The sequence below is a fragment of the Ursus arctos genome, unplaced genomic scaffold, assembly GCF_023065955.2.
Source record: "Ursus arctos isolate Adak ecotype North America unplaced genomic scaffold, UrsArc2.0 scaffold_30, whole genome shotgun sequence".
NCBI classification, from domain to species: Eukaryota; Metazoa; Chordata; class Mammalia; order Carnivora; family Ursidae; genus Ursus; species Ursus arctos.
In genome coordinates this window covers 15257263-15284090 of record NW_026622986.1, presented here as the reverse complement: position 1 = coordinate 15284090, position 26828 = coordinate 15257263, and the positions used below count along the sequence as shown (strand labels likewise).

The window sequence follows — 26828 nt, the reverse complement described above, 5'->3', positions numbered from 1 at the left end:
ATAACAGAGCGGTTTTTCATTTGTGGCACTTGACATGGGCTGAACCCCAGTGAAATTACCGGCTAATAAATGGGACGGGTTTTAAATGCCTTTGGAGTAAAATGGGAAGATGTTCCCCTTTTTCACTTTTCATGTGACAGTTGTACCTTAATCTGTTTTTAGGAACAGCTGTGGTAACAGATGTTCATTTTAGATGGTATAGTTTTCGTGTGTGTATGTGGGGGGGGGCTTTTTTTTTTTTTTTTGTAATATACCTAGCAAAATCCTTCTCACGAAGAGATGTTTATGAAAGCCCAGATCTTCTTGCTCATGCAAATAGGCTACCGTTTGTATAGTAGTTCACACTGTCGTCCACACAGCTAAGCACCTTCCAAGGGCATGGTCCTCTACTCCACGTTCTGTATGGTTTTGCGTGCAGCGGACACCCCTTCCTTGCCTCACGAGACTGCCAGTGCAGGCTTACAGCTAACATGGAGGTCCCTGGTCAACAGAGGGTGTCTAATAGAAACAGGAGAGCTGACCCCATAACTGGCCGTATTCGACTTAAAACCAGGAGCAGCAGCAGATTGCTCTTCTTCTTGTATATCCTTACCACCAGGTTTGGGGCCCCGGGCCCCACAGATAACCATTCACACTATGAAATCACAGACGTGCCTGCAAATCCTGGTCTTGGTTGGTGTGGGGGCAAAAACTATTATCTCAGGGGGAAAAAAAGTTATTTCTCTCCTTACATATAGTATATAACATAGATATATGTGTAACATTTCTAAGTAGGTGCTTCTGTATGTAAAAAGAGAAAGACACGCAACGCTGAAGTAATAGTTTTCACCCATGTTAAAGCTTGACCTGCAATGAAAGACGAGACCCTCAGGAAGAGGCTCCCCTTCCAATCTCTGTTTCCATTTATCTGTGATCTGAAAGGGGAAGTTCTTTGCTAAAGAGTGAACTCTTGGGATCACCATTTACCCATCCACGATTGTTGTAGCAGTCTTCCTCCTTTCACTGTGTACCGATAAAACCACAGGGGACATTCCGATCCCTGAGCAGTATCTCCAAGAAGATATGCCTCATGTCAACCCTGCAATATAAGGAATTCCAGTTGAGGTAAGTTGCAAAAAAATGTACCAGGTCACCACTCTGTTCGCAGTTCGGTTGATAAACGCTTGATAAGAATCTCCTCCAAGACGTGCTTTTTAGAGACCTCTTCTCTTGTTGCAACTATGTTATTTTATTATTCTTTTGTTGTTGTTGTTATTTTATTGTTCTTCATTTATTTTAATAAGTAACCTACACACATGATTAAAAAATGAGAATACTAATTCATACTTCTTTTACCTGATTTACCACATGTCAGGAATGCCTTTTGACTCCCCTATTTGAAGAATTAGGAAATCAGCATAACTACTCTAACTTCTATTCTCTCTTCCCAAAACACATTAGCAATATTGTTGTATTTAAATGGCCATTGTTCATAAGGTTTAAGTTCTGAAATTACAATTTCTACAGTTGTCTTTGTTTCAGTACTAAATGTGTTCTGTCCTCAAGGCAGCCCTTTTCCTGCAGCTTTTTAAACCCTCTCTTGGATGATTGGGGTTTAGTCTCCCAATATTTCTCCAAAAGATCCAGTATTTCTTTCAAAGTTGAAGGCTCACAGAAATTATTTTTCTGAGTTCTTAAAATTGAAAATCATTCACCTTTTTACTTGAGTGACAGTGTGAAGTGTAGAATTCTTGCGTCACACTTGACCTCTCTGCAACTTCTTACTGTTACACACTGCCTTCCAGAGTTGACCTTTCTCCTTGTATGATTTGATCTGTAACCGTTTTTATCTTTGTCTATAGTTCAATCTGTAAATTCGAGTCTTTTATTTCAGGAAAGCTTCCTGAACTAGCTTTGGATATCATCATATCTGCTTCTCTTACTTGGGCTTCTCCAGAGATGCCTATTATTTAGAAGTTGGATCTCTTTCATTTTCCTCAGCTGTGAGTTTTTAGTTATTCAATTTCACTCCCCCCCCCAGCTCATTTTACTTGGTTTCCCCAACTGTACACTCAATGCCTCAGATTGTGTTTCCAGCATTGTCTCTCCTCTTTTCCTCTTCCAACATTGCCTCATATCTAAGCTGGTTTTATTTAGGTGCCTTTGAAACTTTCATCACAACCCTGACCCACCAGCCCAGCTTACGTCTTTAGGATCTGTTCGTAAGTGATTTCTGAAGACCTGATTAGGGATCCAATCTCTCACTCAATTTTCCTTAACCTGAGCTTCCTTCCTTGTCACAACGTCATGGGTTCATCAAGCCCCTTTCTCTCCTTTTTTCCTCTTTTACATTTGTTCACATAACTTGTGTAGTTGACTAACCATAAGTAAGCTCCTCACAGTTTCGCCTTCTGCCCTGCCTCCTAGATCATCTGTTTCCTTTCTCAGTTTCTAGAAAATACCACTGTCTATAGGCGTCTGTCTCCCTTCACTAATACATTCTATGCTTTTACTCTGTCCCCACCTCATTGTGAAGCAGCCTGTCATCAGCAGAGAAAAGGGAACAAGTAACCTTGGGAATTCAAGGGGGTAACCCTGAGGGGGTTGACCTCATGCATGCAATTTCTTTGAAGTCCAGTGTTTTATCTTTAAAAGAAGGCAATATTTTTGTTCAACTCTGTGATTTCTTTGTTTGTTTTAAATGTTTGTGGCAAGTGATCTAAATTACTTAGCTATCATTACCTAATTTCCCTGCCTACCTCCAATCTTTGAGTAAAACTGAAACCTCAGAGAGATAAGCCATAATAATGTTTCAAGTACTTTCTAGCATGCCAATGGGGGTCTTCAGGGGTCTGAGTCTTGAATAAACCACAAGATTAAAAGAGCCCCTCATTTGCATCTTTGAATTTCCTCATGTCTGGCACAGTACCGGAAGCCTATTTGTCATTACATAACTGTTTGTAGAATTGATTAGAACTGAAGTTGGGAGATTTCTTCTCCTCGTTCAAGAGGCCACTACCTATTTTAGCTTATTCTTGGTGCATTCTAACTAAAATGCAATTGTTCTGAAGGAAAGATCGGGGTGGGCCTTCAGGAATCCACTGTAATGTGTGTTTATACAGTGACTGCCAAGACTCAGCTCTTGAAATAGGTGTTTCTGGCCATCCCCTCCAGCCTCAAGGAGACCAGACATTTTTCTTGAGCCTCAGTGAGGGAGTCCATTGGACTGTCTGGGAGCACAGGCTCTGCAATCAAACTGCCTGATTACAAACCCTGGTACCACGCTTGAGATTTGTGTGTCCGGGGACTTGTTCATTGACTCGTCAAGGCTTCATTCCCCTCCTCTGTTATATGGGGCTGATAAGAACACCTACCTCAGCAGATTGTTGAGAGGGATACATGATGTCACGCATGAAAGTGTTCAAGATAAATCCTGAGACACAGTATGCCCCCATTAAAGGACAGCTATTCTTTCTACTAAATGGTTGACTGAAGGAATAGAGAGATCATAGGATGAACCCACAACATTTTGATTAATAATACTTTGAAAATGTGACTCAAAGACGAGGTAGCAGCTCTAGACCGTAAGTAACTGCGTTTGTGTGAAACCCCATAATTCCCACAACGAATATAACAATTAAAAGTCGCGTCCCATCCCCCTCATACACACGTGCACACGCTTCCCACCCAGAAATAGTGGAATGGTTAGAGGAGGAAGGCTTGGCCTACAGGTCTTGTGTGTAGTCATTTCTCACCCTTACTAAAGCTTGAACCTCCCCAATAGCGTTGTGTGCAGGGGGCGTTGAATCATCTACCTCGGAGTGGAATGGTAAGCAGCCCCGGACTCCCACTGAGCTTTAGAAGTTAGCTTTCCAGCTTTCCCATGGCAGGATTGTCCTCGTTGACAAACATAAGGAGCCCAGAAGTTTCTCCTACCCACAGATTCCCCCATTTCTCCATATGTCCTGGGAGAGCCCAGTGCTATCTAGGAATTCCAGAATTAGAACAAGCCATTGAGAATGTCATGTTTAAGGGTAGGCAGGCTGCTGACTAGTTATTTTCTTAACATCTTCCCATCCTTTGGCATCTACTCCAGGAAACGCCAGCCAGAACTCTCCAATTAGCTACCATATGGGTAGCATCTATAAGAAAACAATGTATAATCTATATCAGTTACGTGCTCCGATGAACACAATTTCATGGCCCGGAAAGGGGAACAAGGAAGTAGGTTTGTCACACCGTCCTCGTAAAAAGTTATCAGGCAACATTTTGGAGTCTGTTTTTTCGAAGGACAATTTTATTCTGTTTAATGTGACTTTCAAAGACCCCCATTCTTACCGATTGATTTGGGCAAGTGTAAGAAACATTTAATGAGCAGAATAGGAAAGTTCTCCATCCAGGAGAAGTATTTATGGTTTTGAAATTCCTGCAAAAAAAGTCCAGATGAGGATTGAAATCCAAGGCATGAAATAATCAGTGTGACCTTATTTTCCAAAGCTACTCCCCCAAGGTTAAGTGCTCCACATCCCCCTTGTTCAGGGCCCAGATTTCTAAGAGAAGCACATTTGAGACAGATGACGTGGGGCTGTGCTAGCGTCCTCTAACCCAGAGCTAAAGGTCACACCCAGATAAGGACTAGCGGGATCTCTAATGGAGTGGAGAAACGCGTAAGGTCCGATGGAGACGGTCTGGGTTCGTGACCGGAAGTGACATTAACAAGGGCGGGGGCAATGCTTACAGCAAGAACAGGGAGGCTTCTATTGAAAATAGCTAAAAAGCTCTGACTTCAAAACTCCCCTCAAGTAACTTTTTCTTTGTCTCGGACAAATCTTAATAGCTCTGGTTTTTTCAGAATCCTATGATTTCTCTGGAGAGAATATTTGCTGTGAAGCAGTCCATACAAGATTTTATGCCAGGGTCCAAATGATCCAAATCCTGAGTCCTGTGCACACAGTAGGGTCTTTGCTGTCGCATGCTTTGCCATCCGTCCTGCTGAGTGATAAACACAATATTAGCGACTTCTTCATCTTCTCCGTGGCCAGATCACATAATGTTCGTCTTCCCTTAGCTGGAGGGGAGAATTCTCTAAAGTGTTGCTATCTAACCTGAACAAGAACGATGGTTTAAATTGTCTCTCCTTGAGGAAATAAGTGAGCAGCGCTAATCCACATAGCTGTATCTATGTCAACAATAGATGAGAAAAAGTGTTCAATTCTTAGCGTTTGAGGTGTTAGAGCAGATCTCAGCTCTCAGCAAGTGCATTGGTTTTTGTCTTGGTGTTTTCTCCTTCAGCGTTTATTTAGCAGAAAGAATAGTCACTCACATGGACTTTGGTTTGTTGATTTAAGGAGAATTTAAAATAACTCGGTTAGAAAAGCATGAGAGGATTATACCACGAAAGAAAGCCTGGCAGAGGTAGTGTAGCCTGGAGGTAGTTTCTGGGCTCGACAGCCATTCAGTGAGTTTGAATCCTGGCATCTGCCCTCCTTAAATGTGTGACCATTGCCTAGCTAATGAATGTATTGTTTTCTCATTTGCAAGATAATAATAATAATGGACCCTTCTTCCTATAGATGTAGTGAGAAGTAAATATGTAAAGAATTTAGAACAATGATCCCCACAAACCAGGGGATAGGTTGTGGTTTTAAAAAGACCCCAGATAGAATACCGCTTTCCCTATCCAAGCAAATTAAGAGGTAAACTAAAGACAAAGAGAACTAAAGACAAAGAGACTAAAACATCAGTTTGTGTTACTTGATAAAGTCAATGCTAAAATATAGTTTATGGTCAGGGGAACAGTGGACTGTACCCCAGAATTAGGCTAAGTTTCTTTCTTTTTTTTATTTTTTATTTTTTATTTTTTTGAAGATTTTATTTATTTATTTGACAGAGAGAGACAGCCAGCGAGAGAGGGAACACAAGCAGGGGGAGTGGGAGAGGAAGATGCAGGCTCCCAGCGGAGGAGCCTGATGTGGGGCTCGATCCCATAACGCCGGGATCACACCCTGAGCTGAAGGCAGACACTTAACGACTGCGCCACCCAGGCGCCCCACTGCACCACCCAGGTGCCCCTTTTCTTTTTTTTAAAGATTCTATTTATTTATTAAAAAGAGAGCACGAGTGGGGGAATGGGCAAAGGGAGAGGGAGAAGCAGGCTCCCCATTGAGCAGGAAGCCGAAGACAGGTGGGGCTCGATCCCAGGACCCTGGGATCATGATCTGAGCCAAAGACAAACGTTTAACTGACTAAGTCACCCAGGCAACCCTAGGCTAACTTTCTTACTCACTCCAGACCTATGTGGACCACTGCAGGCCTCCCAACATGGGGGCCCAGAAAGAGACAGAGAGAGAGTGGGTTGGGCTGTGCCTCTTTTGGAAAGGGTAAGGGGAGGGGCAAGAAGGTTTGGGGGTAAAATCTGTCCTTCTGGAAGGTCAGGGAATGGGACATAAGTGCCCCCCCCCAACATGATCATTTGTTGTGAGCAATTACAACTAAACTGTGGACATTTCATGCTTGACCTGCATCATTCCCTAGTTGACCTGGGACATGTCAACAAATGTTTCTAAAGGACTGAAGGAAGGGGTGCTACGTACTTGGCTATTTGTTTTTATTAAAAATCCTCTCCAAGGAAACTGTAAATAACTTGCCGAACCTTCTGTGAAACTTCCCTGCCAATCCTGGCCTTTCACCTTCGGCTCAACTCTCCAGTGGGGTATCTGTCCCCCTCAGTTGGTCCTTAGCACAGGCAACCTGTGGGGTTTTTTTGTTGTTGTTTTTTTTTTTAATTTTATTTATTTGAAAGAGAGAGTATTGAGGGAGAGTGAGAGGGAGAAGCAGACTCTCCGCTGAGTAGAGAGCTCCACACCGGGCTCAATCGCAGGACCCAGGGATCATGACCTGAGCCAAAGGCAGATGCTCAACCCATTTGATGTGGTTTTGGAATACAGGTGATGTTCAGTGGGGTGGAGTCCAGAGCCGATAACTAAGAAAGAATTCTTAAAACGTCTTTGGTGCAAAATGGTGGTTTATTAAAACACGGGGACAGGACCCTTGGGCAGAAAGAGCTGCTGCCCCCCCAGGGGGTTGTGAGGGGTGGCTGATTATATACTGGGGGGGTTGGGGGAGGTAAGGAAAAGGGAGGTTTCAAAAGGATTTTCATATGTTAAAGAGGACCTGTAAGTTCCCAGAGGCCTTACCATTGTCAAGTCAAGGTTGTTTTTCCCCTCTAGCAAGACATTAACATTAAGGTTGTTGGGAGCTTCCTGGAAGAATATCACACATGTCCCACCCAGGAGTGGGGGTGGGGGGCGGTTGTAGGGTGTCAGCTTGTGCTTTGTCTTCTGCTCCCTCATCATACTGAGCCGCCTGGCGCCCCAGTCTTTGTATAGAGTTCACATACCTATCCTTTCTCTCCACCCACCTCACCCCTCCAGGATCCCCAGCACCCTGTACACAGTGGGCTTCACAGCCTTGCCCCAGATTTTGTGACACTTCCCTCTCTGTGCAGGGGACAGAGGGAGTGGAAAACCTGATGATAGCAAGTCATCAAATGAGTGTTTTCCATGATCTAGGGGAAGAAATGGCAAAGCAGGGAGGGCGAAGGAGGAGGCGGGTTGCAGCACTAAGAGCTAGGGCTTTGCGGGTTATATTATTTTAAATACGTAGCTGTGCCGAGTTTCTGCGGGGAGCTAGTCTTGTCCCAGGCAGAGACCACGCGAAGACCAGCAGCAAATACAATCCAGGCCCCGCCCCCAAGGGGTCGGTAATCTGGAGTGGTGGTTTCCAACCTTGCTTTCGCTTTCATGGATAGGAACCTGTGGAGTGAGCCCCCCACCCCAGGTGACTCAAATGTGCCTCCTCTCTTCTGGCCCCCTCTGAAAATCTCCCATCCCACCCCAGACACACTACACTGGAATGCTAGGCAGGCGTGATAAGCACTACACCACGCGGGGGAAACGTGGCGCTACAGAGCACAGACGAGGAAGCAGGAGCCAACCGTTCAAGCCAGACCTTGACCAAGGAGTATGATACAGGGTAGTGATGGGAGTACAGGAAGAACATTCCAAACACGGGAGATGGCGTGAGGGAAGGCGGAACCGTGAATGCCACCGGGCATGTCCAGGAAGAGCAAGCATCCTAGTGTCCCATGCAGGGAGGATTGCCAGATTTTGCAAATAAAAATAACAGATCACTTCCCCCATTGGGGCAGACTTGTATTTAAAAATTATTCATTGTTTATCTGAAACTCGAATTTAACTGGGCGCGCTCTTACTTGGCGCCCTTGCGTGACGCATGGGGCCTCCGGGCATACCCCCTGGCTCCTTGAACGTGCCCATGTGGACGGGTGCTGCCAGCTCAAGGTAGTGACCTTACCAAGTCCTGCTCGGTCAGTCTTGGAAAATTTGTTTTGTCTTCATTTTAAAATTATTATTAGAAAAAAAGAAAAAAGAGAAGCATTGCCAAAGGTGGACATTTACAGTTTTTCACGGGTGAAATTGTACTGCAAGTCCTGCTGTACCAAGGACTGGGGACTCTTAGTCAAAGGAAATGCTAAGGATGCTACTGAGGAAGCCTGGAAGTTTCCGCCCTGCGGAGCCGCACTGACATTCAGAGGCAGGCTTTTGACTCTCTCGCCCTCTAGTGGCCGTATGCCTAAACGGGGATTTGAGTTGCTTCTTCAACGCTGTCCTCCCCTGGGACTGCGCAGTTGCTTTGACTCTGGGTAAGTGAAGTAATTAAGAAAGAGACAAGAAAGGGCAAGTGCAGATGCAGGTAGATGCTAAACCCAGCCCGAGAGGCACTTGGGTCCAGGAAGGAGCTGGAGAATGCTGTGTTCTCCTGTGACCTCTTGCTTCTTCAGCATGCTCCAGGGCCAGGCTTCCGACCCACGCCCCCGCCACGCCCCTCCCTGGGACTGAATCTGCCTGTGGTTGGTTACCTTTACTTTCATCATTTACTAGCAAAAGTTCCTGGAGGCCAGGCCCTGTGCTGAGCGCTGGGCATAACACCTAAAACGTAACGTATTCCATGATGATTTGGAGTTAAACCAAGGACTTTGCAGGGTTCTAGACATTGTACCCAAGGCCAACGGAACACATCGCCAGGCACAGAAATTTTAGAATTGTAAAAGGGTCTATGCGAGTGATACAGTTTTAATTTTTGTGCCACATCTTTGCTTTGTTACTCATACATACAGTGTCTCTTTGGTAAATGGTCATTGGACACGTAGTAATCAATCAGATGACATATAATACAAAATTAATGCCACGGGCCTAGAACCATCCCTAAGTTTATGAAAAAAAAGGGGGGGCTTGGCAAAACATTAACTTCTTTTTGCTTTCCTGGTAACCTGTTTGGGCAACGAAGTTGCTTTGGAAATGGTTGGGTCTATTTGTGGTAGGACTGACCAAACTACATCTGCATAAAAACCTCGGCGGGATGTCGATGTGTCATCTAAGGCTGTTTACCTACATGGGATCATCTTTCCACCTTCTGCCGCCCCATATTCTATTAATCTGCACACCATTCCGATCTTACCTCCCGAGTAGTTCTCAAATCTGCCTGGCTTTTCATCTTCCCTAACTCCTTAGCTCAGACTCTCACATCTTTTTTCCTGAACCATGACAATGGACACTTGACTGTAGTCCCTTTTCCCGCTTCTTTCAAACCCATTCTCCACCCAGTTAATCTAAAACACTAATGCGACCATATCATTGCTGTTTTTATCCTGCGCGTGACTCCGCAATGCTTACGGGATAAAGTTCAAGCTTTTGGTGCATCGAATGCATGGGACTGTCACCTGTCTAGCCACATCCCCCATCACTCCATCATCCTTCTCAGCATGTCCCTGCTAGTGTCTTGTGGGTGCCCTGAATTGGTTTGTGGACCTGTTCAATGACTGTCCAAACACATAAATCTACTTCTGTGCTGTCTTGGTTTTCGTTTTCTCCTTCATAAAACCAGAGGCCGGAGGAGACCAGATCCTATTCCACACATGTTCTGAATCTGTATTGACTGTAATATGCTTATCAGATTCCAGAGGCTTCCTGCCCATCCCTCCCCCCGTGCTGCAGCTGTGTAGCATTCTCTGGCTAATTCCCTTTGGGTGTTGTGTTAATTGGATTTTGACCTCCATATAGAGTAGAAATACTTTGGTTACAAAGGTTCATTCATTCGTTCATTCACTCATTCATGAAATGTTACTGATGGGGTGAGAGTGGGGAGCCCCAGTGTATCTGAGGGAGCAAGATCTTCCCCGGCCCATGCTTCCTACACTAAAACTAAGTTTCTCCACCTTCTAACTTTCCCAACCAGTCTTGCAAACTTCATGCCACGGGCATGCCTCATCCAGATTTATTGTTTGTAGATGACTGAGGTCACTGCATTTTGTTTTCATTTAGAGCACTGCAGACATTGAATAAAAGTGCCAAAATGAATGCCCTGTGAAGTGGAGCGGCCATGTCACTGTGTAGGAGTGAACTGATGAATACTGAGGGGTCTTGCTCATCTGTCCAACCATGGCCACATCGACTTCCGTCCAACAGCTTTAGTCACGTGTCTGGATCGCTTAGAGATCATGACCCACGTTGGGACAGTAGAGATCATGACCCACGTTGGTCATGATGTGAGCAACACTGATAGAATTACCCATCCTGTTATTCTGTTTATTCACTCACCACACTTACCTGGCACTTACCATATGGCTTGGACTCCAGAGTCTGTGCTCCCTCCACACCGACATTGGTTGAGAAATAATAGCAGCTCAAGGTGGCTAAAGCATGTTCTTCCCCTGACCTTAAAGCGGTAGCCTTGTCTATGCAGTCAGGATTTGTACGAAGGAAGAACACAATAAACCTAGGTAACACTCTTTTCCCTTCCGTTAGCAAGGTTGGGGTAGGGGATGGCAGTGCTGCTTGGGGAAGAACCATCCCTAGCCTGGGTTCCCCTGCCTTCTTAATATGGACCTGGCTTCTCCAAAAAGCTCTAGAAGAACCGAGACAGAATGTTATAATTGAGAGGAGTGTCTGAGTGTCTGTCGCCTAGAGCCTTCATTTCACAGACGAGAAACCCCAGGGCCCAGAGAGGTTAAATCACCACTCATCCAAGATCACACAGCTCGAGAGCGAGCACGAGGTTGTGTCTGCATCAGTTGAGAACCTGAATGAAACAGCACTTTGTTAATTCCTAGCTGTCCACCTCTGTGTGGTTATCTTTTGATTTTTAGCTCACCAGACCACATGTGATATTGTTTATTTCTTCCTCTTATTAGATACACACAGATGCTGGTTTGATCGTCCACATGATTTCTGCACAAAAGTGACTCAGACTTGTGTGTAATGGATAAGCTTGAACTTGGCAGAACATTTAAACGGGGTTGGCACCTGCCCTTGTGAGCAAGTACATGGGGAAGGCGGGAGGCAGTAATGGAGGGACGTTGGCTGTGACTCCCAGCAGACACACACCGTGAAGTACACAGTGCGTGTATCTCAGCCCCTGACTAACCGCGAGGCTGCTCCTCTCCACCCCTCCCCCTGCCAACACTCAGTACAGCCAACATTATGCCAACAGAAGCACTTTTCTAAAGTACAGCTTCCGTCCATTCGTTCCTCGTTGTCTACTGGATACAATTTAAACTTCTCATTTGAAATGCAAGAACTCTCAAAATTGACCCTTACTTATTTTATCCATCTTCTGTCAGTCCCAATCCCCATCATTAATTTTTTTTTTAAAGATTTTATTTATTTATTCGACAGAGACAGAGACAGCCAGCGAGAGAGGGAACACAAGCAGGGGGAGTGGGAGAGGAAGAAGCAGGCTCATAGCGGAGGAGCCTGACGTGGGGCTCGATCCCAGAACGCCGGGATCACACCCTGAGCCGAAGGCAGACGCTTAACTGCTGTGCCACCCAGGCGCCCCCCCATCATTAATTTTTTTAAATGTCTTTACTTTATGCCATTATTTGCCACCACCAATCACTCCCCGACCACACACACTCCACTCACGCTCTCTCGAGGCATTGGCCGTTTGGCCGTTGCACTTGGGGTTCCTTGGGTTGAAATGCTCTTTCCCTGGTGATGCACCTGGTGAAACTCTATTCATGCTTTGAGACCACACGTTACCTTTTCTCCCAAGCTTTCCTATTCTTGACCAATGTGGCAGCATCTCCTTCTCTACTTTTTGTCTATATCTCAGCTAGACTACTCTTCTTTCTTTGATTAAATGAACGTAGACATTATTTTCTTAGTCTACTTGGTTTCATCATTCCTTCCTTGATGCCACCAGGCAAAAAAACATTTACCCGGCATCTTAGTGCATGCAGGGCTGCAGTAGGGGCTGGGGTTTCAAAATGACTAAAGCCAGTCTTACTCCTTTGGGACCTCACGATCTCATGAGAGGGGCTCATGCATAAGCCAATAAACACTGTGCTGGGCGGGATAAACATTCACATGTCTATGGCTTGTCTTATTAATGCCAGCATCATTAGCATCCCCCCATGGCAGATTAGTGGCCAATAATTGTTTTAAAGATTTTATTTTTAGGTAATGTCTGCACTCAACGTAGGGCTCAAACTCAAAACCATGAGATCAAGAGTCCATGCTCCCCCAACTGAGCCAGCCAGGAGCCACTGTGCTCAATAATTTTTGTTTTTTTTTAAGGGCGCCTGGGTGGCTCAGTCGTTAAGCTCTGCCTTTGGCTCAGGGCCGATCCCAGGATCCTGGGATCAAGCCCTGCATCGGGCTCCCTGCTCCGCTGGGAGCCTGCTTCTCCCTCTCCCACTCCTCCTGCTGGTGTTCCCTCTCTTGCTGGCTGTCTCTGTTTGTCAAATAAATAGATGAAACCCATAACTTTAACAATATTATCGAGAAGAAAAAGCTTAATTTTTTAAGTGAGTCAATATTAAGTCAATCCTAGTATAAAGTGTAACAACTTGATAACAGAAAACAAATTGCTGATGTTTGAGAAACACTGACCCGAACGAGGTAATTTTCAGTTTCCCTTTCCTTAGGTTTTTTTTTTTCCTTTCCTGAATCCAGTCCACATTAATTTACCTTTAGAATTTTTGGAACTTCTTGAAATAAATCATTTTAGTGCAAAAAAACCGGCAATCAAAGGCAGTTATGAACTGTTTAGTTTAAATCTTGAAAAGGGTAGGACAAAGAACATTGTGTTTTGAAGATGAACCAAACCATATTTTTTATTTATCTCAGAAGTGATTCTGTAAACTCTCCACTTGACCGTCTGCTTTTCACAGGCCCTGACCTCCTCAGATGACAAGGAATAGACTTACCCATAGGTTGGGTTATTATTTATATGAGGAAGCAGGAAGATTAGGAAATGGCTTTCCCAGACCTCTTGAGCAGCTGGGCATGGTCCTTTGACATTTAGGATAGAGCTGTAGCCACTCTGGGAAACCAACAGAAATCTGTCATTGTCCCTCATTCAGCTGTTCAGTCCCTGCCAGCTCCTTTCTCTACTGCTGCTACTGCTCACTGGCTCACTCTCTCTGCCTCTCTCTCCCTCCCTCCCTTTCTCACCTTCCCTTCCCCAATCCTTTTCTCTTGCTGCCTCTTGGCTTTGCCTGCTACTGTCTGTTTGTGGAGCTCCACTTTGGCCGCCATACTGCCTGCACCTGGGGTGACCCCCTGCACCTAGATTTCTCAGGATTTTCCTGATTTTAGCATAGAAATTTCTGCATCCAGGGGCACCTGGGTGGCTCAGTCAGTTAAGCATCTGTCTTCAGCTCAGGTCACGATCCCAGGGTCCTGGGATTGAGGCCCATATTGGGCTCCCTGCTCAGTGGGGAGTCGACTTCTCCCTCTCCCCCGTCCCTCCCCTCCCCCCCAATCGTCCTCCCTCTCCCTCCTCAAAAATAAATAAATAAAATCTTAAAAAAAAAAAAAAAAGAAATTTCTGCATCCTGGGAACACCCAAAGTCCTGGGCAAACACGGCCTGTTGGTCACTGTAACTCCTTTTTCTCTACACCCCCTTCAAATTCTGTAAGAAAGAGGGAAGATCTGACTGGTCTCTGAGCCTCTCTCCAGCCCAGAGCACCCTGAGGTCTCCCACAGGGAGCACTCCAAGCCGGTCCCTACTGACTTGGGGTGGCCCAGAGAAGCTCCCCACTGCCTTCCTCAGAAGGGGCTTGCAAGCAGGGCCCACTGGGGATATTATCAATTCCTCACTGGTTTACTTCACTACACCAGTTTGCCACTTATCAGGGTCTTGGGTTCTTTTTTTTTTTTTTTTTTTTTTAAGATTCATTTATTTATTTTAGAAGGCGATGGGGAGGGGCAGAGGGAGAGGGAGAGAGAGAATCTCAAGCAGTCTCCCCACCAAGTGAGGAGCCTGAAATGAGGCTCAAACCCACGACCCCGAAATCATGACCTGAACTGAAATCAAGGGTCAGATGCTCAACCGACTGAGCCATCCAGGCGCCCCAGGGATCTGGGTTCTGATGCACGTGGGCTGGGGTTGTGTGGAGGGAGGAGGTGCGTGTTGGGGTGGAGAAGCAGGTAGAAACTACTTCCCATTTTATTGGTTTGCTTTTATGCTCAGTCCCTTCACGGAAGCTAGACTCCTCATAGAGTGTTGTAGAAAACTTGGCCCAACCTCTAATTAAATATTTTATGCCACTAAAACCTTGCCCAGTTGAGCGGTTGTAAAGTTTGAGAAGGAATGTGTTTCAAAAGCAAAACAGTATAATCTGGGAAAGAAAATGTAAAGCTCTTACTAGAGCACATTGGGGGGGGGGGGCGAGCAGAGCCACAGGACAGTTGGGAAGTGGCCCTGGTCTTCTTCCTCCTCCCACGTGGCTCCTGAAATTCGCTCCTTCATTATTAAAACTGTTTTATTTCATCTGCACGGAACACCAGTTATCCCCTCTCCTTAAATTCTGTGGGCTGGGGTGGGAAAAAATGAAATCACTGTAAAAATACTTAAGCTCTGAAGCACGCAGTTGGTTTTCAAGAATTGACTATGAAACCTGAGGCTGAGCCGGGCTTGGTGGAGAAGCTGGAGAGGGGCCCCCCCTCCGCGGCCCTCCCAGCACCTGTCCCTGCAGAGCCCCATGCCACCCCCCTCCCCAGCACAGTGTCAGCCTCCTGGGGCTGAGACAGAAGAGCCCCGTGTTTGCACTGACCCTTCTGTTCTTTGCCGCCTGTGGCTCTCACAGATAACCTTTGTGGCTGTTACTCGCTAAAACTAAGAACTGAAGAAAATGTGGAAAAGCAAAAAATCTAGGTGCGTTATTGAAACAAAGTCTAGGTCAGTGTTTATTTGGTGGAGAAGCATGTAGACACACTCGGTGCAGTCATGTGCTTCTCCCCTGCCTGGTAGAGAAGGTGAGGAGGAGCTCTGAGTTTGGCTGCGGGGAGGGGGGAGTCAAGGAGAGCAAAGGCTCAGGGGGCAGCTGGGAGAATAATCCCCTTTCAGGCCCCTAAAAGGCATGTCTTAGACCTCTCTTTCTGCTGTACCAAGGTCAGAGCCCCCACACCCCACCTCTGTGCTGTACCCCAACCCCACCAGCCTACAGGACCATGCCTGTACCCCCACTCACCTCACAGGCTCTTTCCCCTATCAGACCATGTCCAGGCTCCTCTTCAGTGTCCCTGCTGGCTGGTCCCAGCCGCTCCTCCTGGGGGAAGCCGTGTCCCACCTGGGATGTCTCTGGCATTACAGAACCGGGACGCAGGTAAAGGCATGCATCGCACACAGCATACACCACATCTCAATGAGCAGAGAAGGTACAATGCCTAATGCCTCGTGGCCTGTACAGCAAAGACCCCCCAAATAATACCAGACCCAATTCTATGGTTGAGGGGAGAGGGATTTTAGAAAATAGGTCTACTCTTCCCTGGGCCAACCCTGACTTTATTGACCATTTCAAGAGAGCAAAAGGAATGGGAATAATTGAGGGGTCCCCTAGGGTAGTTGTGAGAAAAGATCCTAAATATGAAACAAATTCAACACAGTGATGGCTGACTAGAGAGGCTGACTGGCATTAACTCTCCAGGCCTCAGTTTGCTCATCTGCAAAATGGGAGAGGGCAATAGAAGCTAACACTTGATCCCAATTTTCTGGCTCTGTGATTGCTTCCCCGTAGTACTTGCTCCCCCAACAGCTCACTGCAGCTTTACAGGGCACGTGGAAAAGCCCAAGGGCAGAAGTAGGCCAGGGAAAGGCCTTCCCAGTGAGGCCTCACCAGATACTCTCTAATGAAAGGGTTCACACTAGCCCCACTGGGTAAAGCAAGGAACAAGCAGGGTGCTTGTATCTGTGGGAGTGCTCACATTCTCATGGGTTCCACCCCAGGCCTTTAGGAACGCTATAGAATATGGTTTAGCCAGCTCTGGGATGAAAGGGGTGGGCCCATACAGCTTGCAGTTTTCACTTAAAAGCTGCCACCTGGGATCCAGACTTGGTCTGCAGTGCCCACCTGGATCAGAGCAGAGGTCTGGTTTCTCCATGACGTGCTATGCACATGGCAGCTCTGGCTACACGATTTGGCAGACAGGGTCTTTGCTTTCCAGCATCTTCCAACTTAAAAGAGATAAAAGAAACCCCGATAAGAATGAACATCAATAGATTCTCTTGAAGAGAAAGCATATACGCTTAAAGCATTAACACATTGGATCTAAGTGTAGTTCCTGGTTATAATCACCTGAAGAATTTTATGGGGTAGGGGAAGAAAGTTCCAAGACATCGAAATAGAATGGAGTGGTGGGGGAGGCTTTCGGCCAACTCACTTCTCCTTCCTTGTTTGGCCAGGTCTCCTCGGAACAGCTGGGATTTGAAGGACTCCAGTAAGATCAGGAAGATTCGTTACCCTCTGGAGAGAATGCTGGAGATATAAATGGTTCTGTGGTCCCATCTGTGAGATCTTTGCCCTAAACGCAGAAAGGAGCATTGTTTTGATGGATGAATCCTACAGAACATCATATGGTGGAATTTGTATTCTCTGATGTGAAATCGGGGGTGGGGCTTGTGGAACAGCTCAGATGAGGTTCACACCTTTAATTAATGCTTAAATGTCTCTCACGAGGTCCTCATAGGGAACCTTGAACAGCATTATTTATGCTCATTTTGCATTTGAAAACCCGAGGAGCACATGGGGCTTATCTTGGACCACGCATAGGTGACCATCTGTGCTGCTTTGCCAGGGACAGTCGTGGTTTCTGCATCTCGTCCTGTTGCGATTATGAATAGTGTCCCCTTTCCCTGTCACAAGTGCTCTGGTTTATATTTAAGTATAAGGTCACCCTGGCCAGCCGGCACGCTGCTGGCAAGAGTAGGATGGGAGAGCCTGCATTTCATTCACCAGCTCATCCATTTAAGCAAATGTTTTCCCAATTGTCAAAAGTCTTTTACTTCTGAACTGCAGGGTGACACACAGCAGTGCTCCCTTAGGAAAGGCGATGTGTAAGAAAACATCAAGGCGTGGGGGCTCCGGTTGAAACATTTTTGGTTTTTCACCTGATTTTGTGTCTTTTTCCGTTCAGTTACCAATGCCTTTGAAAATGACATGTTATGGCTTCCGCAAGCATGAATTATTTCTTTCGTGTCCTGATTGTCCAATCAGGGGAGGCTCTCTTGTTCTTAATAGGGTTTAAAATAAAAAAGAATTTGAAACATATCAGCGCAATTCCACAAACGCTGGATTCCAGCAATTCCTCTCTTGAAGAACTTACATCAAGGACGTTGACATGCTTTTCACAGCCCTGTAATTAAATAGGCCTGCTAAGAAGTCACATGCAATAGTTTCTGATCCTTGTGAGGAATGCCCATCACGGTGACCGTCTGTTTAAGCTGCGTTATCAAAACCAGTAGTGGCCCAGTTCTCTAACAGGTTAGCTCCGCCGGCAAAATCACCATTTGCCCCCTTATCTCCGTCGCTTGTCTTTCCTTTGAAATGACACTTTTTTGTGTGTGTTAGCTCATTTTGAGGCATGAATTGCCAACATATGGAGCCATTAACCAAGAAATAGTCTTGCACCTTCGCTGGTTAACAGAAATGGAGTTGAAAATTTAGCCCCCTGGTATCATTATTGTAGCTCTTTGTATGACTGCAGGAAAATCACACTTCAAGTTCCTCCCGCTTTCCTTCTGCCTTTCACAGCAAATTTCAAAGTACGGCAGTAGGCAGATTGGTTTGTAATAGCAATTTTTAAACCTAGAAATTAAATTAAACCTAAAAACACGGTGTGCCTCTAGTTCAAATAGGGTTTCTTCCAGAAAGAACATTTGCACAGTAACAGCAATGGCAATAATAGTATTTTTCATGAAGTTCTGAGTTACTGAGCTTATGGAGATTGCAGAAAACAGTAGGTGTTTTCTAGAGACCCCTCTCAGAGAAGCTGACAATCAGCTGACAGGTCCTAGCAAGGTCTGTGTGCTTTGGAGAGAGATGTATAGACTGGCCAGTGCAAAGGCATTAATACAGCGCTTTCTCGAAACGTTTTCAGTTCTTGTTCCCAAGGAGAAGGAACAAAGGGCCGGTAACTAGTCTGCTCCAAGCTTTCCCCCATAGAACAGTCAGAAAGTTTAACTACTCAAGAGGAGGTGATTTACTGTAAATATGTGTCTGGATTTCGTGGTCCTTAATGATTTTTGTGAATTATCTTCTCTGGTAATGCCTTTTTCTTTTGTGCATTCTACAAAGAGTTTTGCTTGGAGGAATATCGACTCCGCCCGCAGTCCGCTTGCCTGTGGGGGAGGGGAGGGTCGCTGCAGCCCAAACACATGGTGGGCAGAGGGGCTTCCTTGGGCCGCCTGGAAACTAACCAGAGTTTAGAACTGGTGGAAGAACTGCCCCTCTTTTGCCTGCTTGGGGATCAACAGGGCCCTGAAAGGCTGCCCTCACTCTTTCCAAACAGCCCCAGGAAAGCAAAATCTACGTAGAAAAATAGATTTTTTTTCTGCCTGGATTGAAAGGCTTCCCAGCAGGCTGGGTGCTGTTGGTTGTTATAGACTGCCATTCCAAGTATGCTGTTGTCTCCTTCATCCTGGGGGTTTTGCCACTCCCCGGTGTCGACAGGTAGGAGCTGTTAGGAATAGGCTCTTCTCCCACCAAAGCAAGTTAGGTTAGTGTCAGAGCCCAGGGACGTCTGGTCTAGACCAGTGCTCTGGCTGCAATGTCTCTCCCTCTCTCCCCCTCTCCTCCCCCCACCCCAATCATTTCTGGCATTAATAATTTGAAGACAAATACACAACAGCGACACAAGGATCAGGATAATCTGGACCTGGGGGCCTGAACACAGATCCTTCCTTCCTGAACATTTTGTATCTGAGAAAATAGTAAGGTTAAAACAAGATTCGTCCGGTGTTTGCCTGCGGGGAACCAGTACAGAAACTGTGTAAGATTAGTTCCTCCTTAAAGCAAGATTACCAGGTAATTCTGTTGCAAAGTCGCGGAGACCTTGAGCTCTGTCAACTCAACTGCCTGTATTCACACTGCCAGGCATGGCTTTAACTTTCTAGAAGATTCACCACATCTTGGATTTCAAGAAAAATCCTGTAAGGAGTTTCAAGGTCTCTTCTTCCCTTCCTGACGTGACTTTGGCTTAGTCTCTGGCATGGCCATTTTCCTTTTGGTCTATATCCTTTGTCCTTTAGGGGCTTCCACATCTTTTTGCCCTAAATGGCCAAAATATGTCCCCCACACTGCCAAAACACACAGGTGACTCAAGGTCAGAATCTGGAGGATAGGCCAGCCATTGTTCTGGTGGATTCTTGATCTAAATTAATCTAAAACCTTGCCCGAGTGGCCTCTTAAACTGGGTCAAGGTATGGTCAGCAGGCTAACTATTGTTCTTTTTTTCCCTTCAAATGATGGGGCCGCTGCAGATGAAAATATCACACTCTTCCTACTAGTGATTGTGTTACTGTTAGACGGCTGGAATGGCAGAGCTAATGTTGCTTAGATTATCCCCCTCCCCCCTTTTTTTGGTGGACATTGTGCCTCCTATTTTCACTTTCTGGGAAATTTGCCAGTTTTTCAAGGACTGGGTAAAGAACAAAATAAATATTTGTAGATAGTTTAGAAGGAGAATGAGTCTGTCGGATGCCACTCTGCCCATCCAAAGAAAAGCAATTTTATTGCCTTTCAGATATTTTAAAGTAATTAACTTGAGAACTTCAGAAGGTTGATTTTACTGGTTTACTTTTCAGATTCACCCCAATGGGTGTGTGTGTGTGTGTGTGTGTGTGTGTGTGTGTTGGGAGAAAGGGGCGGAGTCAAAGCCTAGGCGAAGAGTACAAACTCTTTTTAAAGTTCAGTTTAAGTGAGTGAAATTGTGTGAAAAGTAAACAACCTCTTTGTATGTGTTAATCAGGTTCTAAACAGTGCCGGAAAGTGTTTACTTAACAAGATTCAGCATACACGCTTTGTTTTCTTTCTTTCTTTCTTTTCTTTAAGGGGTTTCACCGAAATCTGGGATGTTCGGCAGTTGACTGTTTAGTAATTCGTGTATCAGCCTATTTAGGAAGCTCGTTGTGTGTCTGAGATTAAAGAAACCAGCGAGCCGGCTTTCAGTGCCTGCCGGTGATCCTGGTGAAATGTTTTCCTTCCCCCGGCTGTGGAATCTGGGCGGTTCGCAGCGGTGCAAACAGGCGGTCTGGGTCCTGGGTCGGGAAGCCCATCACCTGTTGGGGCCTTGGGCGCGCGCGGCGCAGGGCCGACCCGGCGCAGGGGCAGGGGCAGCGGGCGGCTGGGGGAGGGCAGCGGGCGGCTGGGGGAGCACAGCGTCCCCCCGCCTTCCTCCGGGACGGTCCGGCTGGCGGGCGGGCGGGCGGACGCGGGGACGCAGGCACGGAGGGACGGGGGCGGCCCGACGCTGGAATGCAGTTTCCTCGGGCGAGAGAGACTTTGCACCGGAGTGGAGAATAGTTTGGGGTGGGGTTTCGCACGGTCCCCTCCTCCCCCCCACCCCCGGGCCCCCTTCCAGGCGCTTTCTGGGAGCTTTCAGAACTGCGCTCTGAAGTTTAAAGAGCAGCGAGGAGCTTGCGCCGCAGGCAGGGACAATGGAAGAAAATGAAAGCCAGAAATGTGAGCCGTGCCTTCCTTACTCAGCAGACGGCAGACAGAAGCAGGGTAAGTAACAGACTCATTCAAAGATGGAGTTACGGTTACGCGTGTTCCTCGCCGCTGGCTGCTTTTTATAACCCGAGACCCGGCGCAGGGCAAAGAGTACGCGCATTTCTTGGGGTGGTGTGCCTTTTCAAAACTGCGTGGAGAGCTGTGATTTCTTGGGTCTGACTTGATCTCTGGCAGGCTTTTCTTAAGCAGCAAGAGAAGCGGCGTGGGGATGCCCCATTTGTAGCACAGTGAGCCGTCAGTATGTGTTATCTCTCTAGGCAGTGACAAAATATATCGCTGAAAGCAGCTTTTCCTACTCGCTGCTCCAGCCGTGGGAGAGAGGAGCTGTTTCTGGGACGCTATCTCCGGGACGGCAGCATTTCCATTCATTGGTTGGGGGATCCCATGAGGCAAAGGCATGCTGGTTGCAAGTTTTGCGGAATTTTAGAGTTAAATTACAGAGTTTTATTTTACAGATCGAAACAGCAGGGGAGCACTGGTACAGCCCGATGATAGATGAGACTATGTAAATCTCTGCATGCTTTAATTCAAAAGTTGGGAGTTGTTAGACAATTTTGGTAAATTTTCTCCGGGCAGTTTTCCTTTAATTGTGTTTGTGATAGACTTGTCTTTTCCGTAGGGAATTTCCAGAAGCTTATGTTGTTCCAAAGAAAATTCACCGTGGGGTTGGGTGGGGAAAGGACTTCTCTGCTCTCCAGTCTCTGACGTCTGTGATGCCAGAGCCTATCGTATGGGATCCTATAGGCAGCACGTTCATAAACCCGCACAATCCGAAACCATCCCCGCCCACTCTACCCCAGGTTCATCCAGGGGCCAGTTAGGAACTGAAAGAAGCGCTCGCTTGCGGGGCTGCGGGGCTTGCGTGGGAGTAGGGATTATGCACAGGGGAAAAGGTGTGTGTGTTTTAGAAAGGCGAAAGGGAAGTAACAAATGACTCATCCACACTGAAAATGCAAAACTAAGCTAAACTGAAGAAAATCCATGGAATTACAAGAGCTAGAACACCCCCACCCCACCGCTAATACTTCCCCTGCCCCGTGAAACTCAGGAAACCTTAAGTTTAGTAAGCCCTGGAGAATCCCCCGTTTTACAGCCATCAGTCTAGGGATCTGTGTTTGTGCTTCTAAAACAGAGCACTCTTCCTTGAGGGCGCCTGGTCGGTGGGGTCCAGTGGGAGATAAGGCTCCCTTCCCTCCCTTAATTGATAGGACAGGATCCTACAGCAGGGATTTAGTCTTTGGGCCTCTGCTGAAAGGAATGACACAGAACCTAGAGGGGCAAATAGAATGGGATCAATTTAAGAAATTAACTTTAAAACAACAACGGCAAATCGAAGATGCCTCAGAAGCTGGAGATGGTTGGGCTGGGGGAGTGTGACCACTTTATTCACTCATTCATTCAGTGAATGTTGAGCGTCTATTATGTAGAAGTTACTGTTGTAGCTGCTGGGGACCCAGCAGTGAACAAAGTAAGTGGAAAATACTTGCCTTCATTGAACTTTTGTTCTAAGAGCCAAGTTTGGAGGGAAGGGGGTGGGAGAGAGAGACAATGAACAGATAAATGAAATATATAGCACGTTAGATGGCAGGGTTGCCAGACTTAGCAAATAAAATACAGGATGCCCAGTTAAATTTGAATTTCAGATAAACAACAAATATTTTTTTTTTTATATCGCATGCAGTATTTGGGACATACTTATGCTAAAATTATTCATTGTTTACTTGAAATTCCATTTTAACTGGGCATTTCATATTTTATCCGGCAACTATTAAATGGAAATCGGACTATAGGGAAACCTAAGTCAGGGAAAGGAAACAGGGAGTACGTAGGGTTGCGGGGGAAACTGTAGGTAGGGTTATCAGGGAGAGCCTCAATGGTGTATATCTGAATAAACATCTGAAAGAGGCAAGGGAGGCAATAGGCAAGAACTTGTTCGAAGAACAGCGAGGGCATGGGAGAAGGATGGGAGGAGAGAGGTTAAGAGGTAATCCCAGGCCAGATCACACAGGGCTATGAGACTCTGGCAGAGATTTGAGCTTCTTTTTTTTTCAAAGGAGGTAGGGAGCTGCTGGCAGGTCTGACTTGTCATATAAAAGGGAAATATTGGGTGCTATACTGAGAATAACCCAAGTGGGGGTAGGGGAAGGGCAGAGGGGCCGTTTCGGAGGCTTGCACAGTAAACCGTACAGAAGATGGGACCAGCGGGTAGTAGGACAGGCGGTGATAAGAAGACAGGTTCTAGATGTCTATCGAAAGTAAAGCCAAAAGAATTTGCTGAGGGATTGGATGTGAGATATAAGAGAAAAGGAGGAGTCAAAGATGGCTTCAGAAACGCTGGTCCGCCTAGCTGGAGGAATGGAGTTGCCATTTACAGGAACAGGAAAGCATTTGAGTGCAGCCGAGGGGAGGGGAGGGTGTTTCTGGTTTGGAATGGAGGCGAACAGGAAGTCCTTCGGATAGGTTGGGATGGAGAGGTTTATCTCTCCTCTAAAGGGGGATGCAGATTGCTGTGTGAGTATTCTGCACCGAAGTTGAGGAGAAAGGTCTGCTAGGATTGGGTCTGTGTGTACAGGTCCCACAGGTGCGCTCTGGGGCCCTTGAGCATTTAGAGGTCAGGGAGGTGGGGAAGGGTGGCTGGAGAGGTTGTAAGGGTGAGAAGTATTCAGGGGAGATGTGTAGGGTCCCACTGAGTTCTGGGTGAAGCAAGGCTGTAAGGAGGATGGCTTCCGTTCCAGGTCTTCGGTCAGCACGAGGACCATACAGGGAGGCCAGGCCTCTGCTCACATCACCCATAATACCCCATGGCCACTCCTAGCCTGGCACTCTTGATGCTATTCGTTGCTGTATTTATTTCCCTCAATTACAGCGTGGTATGCCAGGGCAGACCAGGTCGTCTTCATCCTTACATTGCCCGCACCTAACAGAGCACCAGGCGTGTAGAAAGCACTCAATAAATATTTCTTGCACAAAAGGCTAATGATCCCACCCCAGGGCTTGGAGTTTCCCAATCTACTGTAGATAAGGATCCCCTGAGTGATCATGTAACTGTCTAGACCGAGATACTTTTGAGAGTGAAAAGGCTCCCTATAAATAATTTTGCTGGGACAGCAGTTGTAACGCACAACTGTTTAGGCAAATTGGGGCATATGGTTGCCTTCGGGAATAGCTCTAATCAACGAGGCTTCCATGGCTGAACAGGAAGCCTTCTTAGTCAACAACAGTGTGAATGTGAACCTCGAGGTGCACCGTGCCGAGTAGGCATTATGTAGTTATTGGCTGAATTGCAGTCTAAAAATCTGACACTCCCTTTGAAGGCCGTGGGCTCCTGAGAGCGATCCTGGGGCGTTCCTTGGGATGTGTTGGCTCACAGCAGCCCCGAGGTGTCTGCTTTTCCTCGGCCTCCTAAGCTCTTGAAACCCCTGGGCAGATGAAGTGTTATCAGTCCACCTGCTTGCCTCCTCCAACCCCCGATTCACCAGTGTTTCAAAATAGTATTTGCTTTGGTGGGAATCATTTTGCAATATATAAATGTATCAAACCAACACACTGTACCCCTTAAACTTGCAAAAATAGCGTTGGCAGCCCCCACGGAGTGAGCGCAAACTTGGGGAGTCGGCAATACTCAAGTCTTTGCTTAGAGCCCTAAAATTGCCCCATCAGTCTCTGCCCCTGACCTGTTTAATCCTTCCGAGCACTTATTACATATTATTTATTTGTTGTCTGCATCCCTAATTATAATGTGGATCCTCTGTGAGGCAGGGGGATTATGTCTCTCTTGATCCCAACTTCACTGCATTTCCTAACTCCTTTTAGTTTACCCAGCAGGCACTCAATACGTATTTTTGAGAATGAATGAATGAATCATCTGACCAACGCTTGAGATGAGAATACTTTCCTGGGGAGCAGAGGGACGCTTCCTCTTTTGTCTAAAATCTATACCAGAAAGCTTCTTTATCATTTATTTAATTTTTAAGGCTTTTTTTTTTAAAGATTTTATTTATTTATTTGACAGAGAAAGACAGCCAGCGAGAGAGGGAACACAGCAGGGGGAGTGGGAGAGGGAGAAGCAGGCTCCCAGCGGAGGAGCCTGATGTGGGGCTGGGTCCCAGAACGCCGGGATCACGCCCTGAGCCGAAGGCAGACGCTTAACGACTGCGCCACCCAGGCGCCCCTAATTTTTAAGGCTTTGTAGGTGAATATATATCCTGGCCTGATTTCAGCTGCGATTTCCGTGCCAATCTGTGTTTGCTGGCGATCTGTAGGATAGTAACAAGAGAACTGGCCAACCAAGGAACCCTGTGGACCCCCAACAGAGTACATGATACATATTGGTCAGCTAGGCTAATTGTAACAACCCTGAAATCTCTGTGGTTTAGCACAGCCAATGTTGGTATTTTGAACACGGTGGAATGCCGACGGTCCCCTGGGGGCCCATCTTTAGGCTGACTCTGGGACCCCATTCCCCAAGGCCTTGGCGGCTTCCACTGGATGTGTTGCATTCGACTAGCCAAAGAAGAAAGGGAAAGAACATGGAAGATTACTCAGGAAGTCTGGGGGCTGGGCCTAAAGGTGTCGCACATCACTTCTCCCCGCACTGCATCGACCAGAGGAATTCGTACAAGGCCCCAGCTAGAGGAAGGATCCTGGAAAATGCAGTCTTTCTGTGTGTGCAGCGGGAGGACATTATGGTTTGAAGACACAGACGGACAAAATACTGTCGCTGCCACGGTAGGTCTGCACTCATCGCTCCTCGCGATGTTCCTATGGCAAGAGAGGAACTTGGCACCGTTTTAAAAGCGACACCTTAGCGATGGCGAACCGGGAGCCACTTTAAGGAAGCTAGGGACTCCTCAAAGAGGCTGTGGCCTACCTCGTCTGAGCTCAGGAATAAAAATCTCAGGGAAGCGGCATCGCTGGCGCTCAGGTAGAAAGCGGGCGTGGAATGTCTGAATGATGCAGGGGCCCAGACCCCTTGCTGTAAGTCAGCGGACCTGGCTGAAGCCATCCGAGACCACCTCGCAGCTCCCCTGGTCTCCTGCCTCCGGGATAACTTGGCACATCTCAGCCAGGAAGCCCTTTGAAACTCAGAGCGTGCTCTCTCAGGCACATCTGCCCTCCTCACCCCTACTTCTGCTCCAGGGAATGTTGGAGGGGCTGCTCAGAGCTCCTGTTTTGCTCTTTGCGGTGCCCGCAGCGAGCTACAGGGAGGAGCTGCCCTGGGCTGGGCGGGGGCTGGGAGCGGCCGGAAGGAGAAACTGAAAGCCGTGTCTTCATGCTACAGCGTCGTTCCTTGTTTGACACGGATTCCCAGAATAGCAAGCCGCTAGACACACCCATGCTTCAGTGTTAGCACCCAGGCACATTCCAGACAAGAAATAGAACTCTATTTCTCTGTTGATGGCTTTGTGGATAATGAGGAATTGGCCAGCGCTCGGATCTCTGACTCCACGGCTACGGAATTGTGACTCCATGTCTTTTGCCTGGTCCCCTCTTGTTTGTTTCTATCCCTGCCTGGTTGGTCTCCTCAGCAGAGAGATCACATTCTCCCCCAGTGACTGGAATGCTGGAATTGTCACTTCCACTTCCAGCACGGGACTTGACAGCTCCCAGGAGCGGAGCCTCCCTGAGAAGGCTCAGGTGACTGGGATGCGTGTTCAAGTGGCTGTGTGTGCAAGGTGGTGTTGGGTCGTCCTCGGTGGTGCCTGTGAGGGCGGAGCAGGTGTCTGGTGGTGGGATGGGAGCCAGATGGGGCCC

At 46.9% G+C, this 26828-nt stretch overlaps 1 protein-coding gene across 12 annotated transcripts in view; it reads left to right on the top strand.

Moving 5' to 3' along the window:
* The window catches only part of KIAA1217 (KIAA1217 ortholog), a 455000-nt gene that overhangs the window by 145280 nt on the left and 282892 nt on the right, over positions 1 to 26828 (top strand). For 4 of the 12 annotated variants that reach the window (XM_048219300.2, XM_048219302.2, XM_048219297.2 and 1 more), the window contains exon 1: positions 20792 to 21068. The exons of 3 other annotated variants lie outside the window; for them this stretch is intronic. In XM_048219300.2, coding sequence (XP_048075257.1) covers positions 20999 to 21068 — 70 coding nt within the window. In that variant the 5' untranslated portion in view covers positions 20792 to 20998. Of the gene's footprint in view, positions 1 to 20790; positions 21069 to 26828 lie in introns of those variants that run through there. 5 more of the 12 variants (XM_048219298.2, XM_057304658.1, XM_048219295.2 and 2 more) reach the window with 3 other exon arrangements.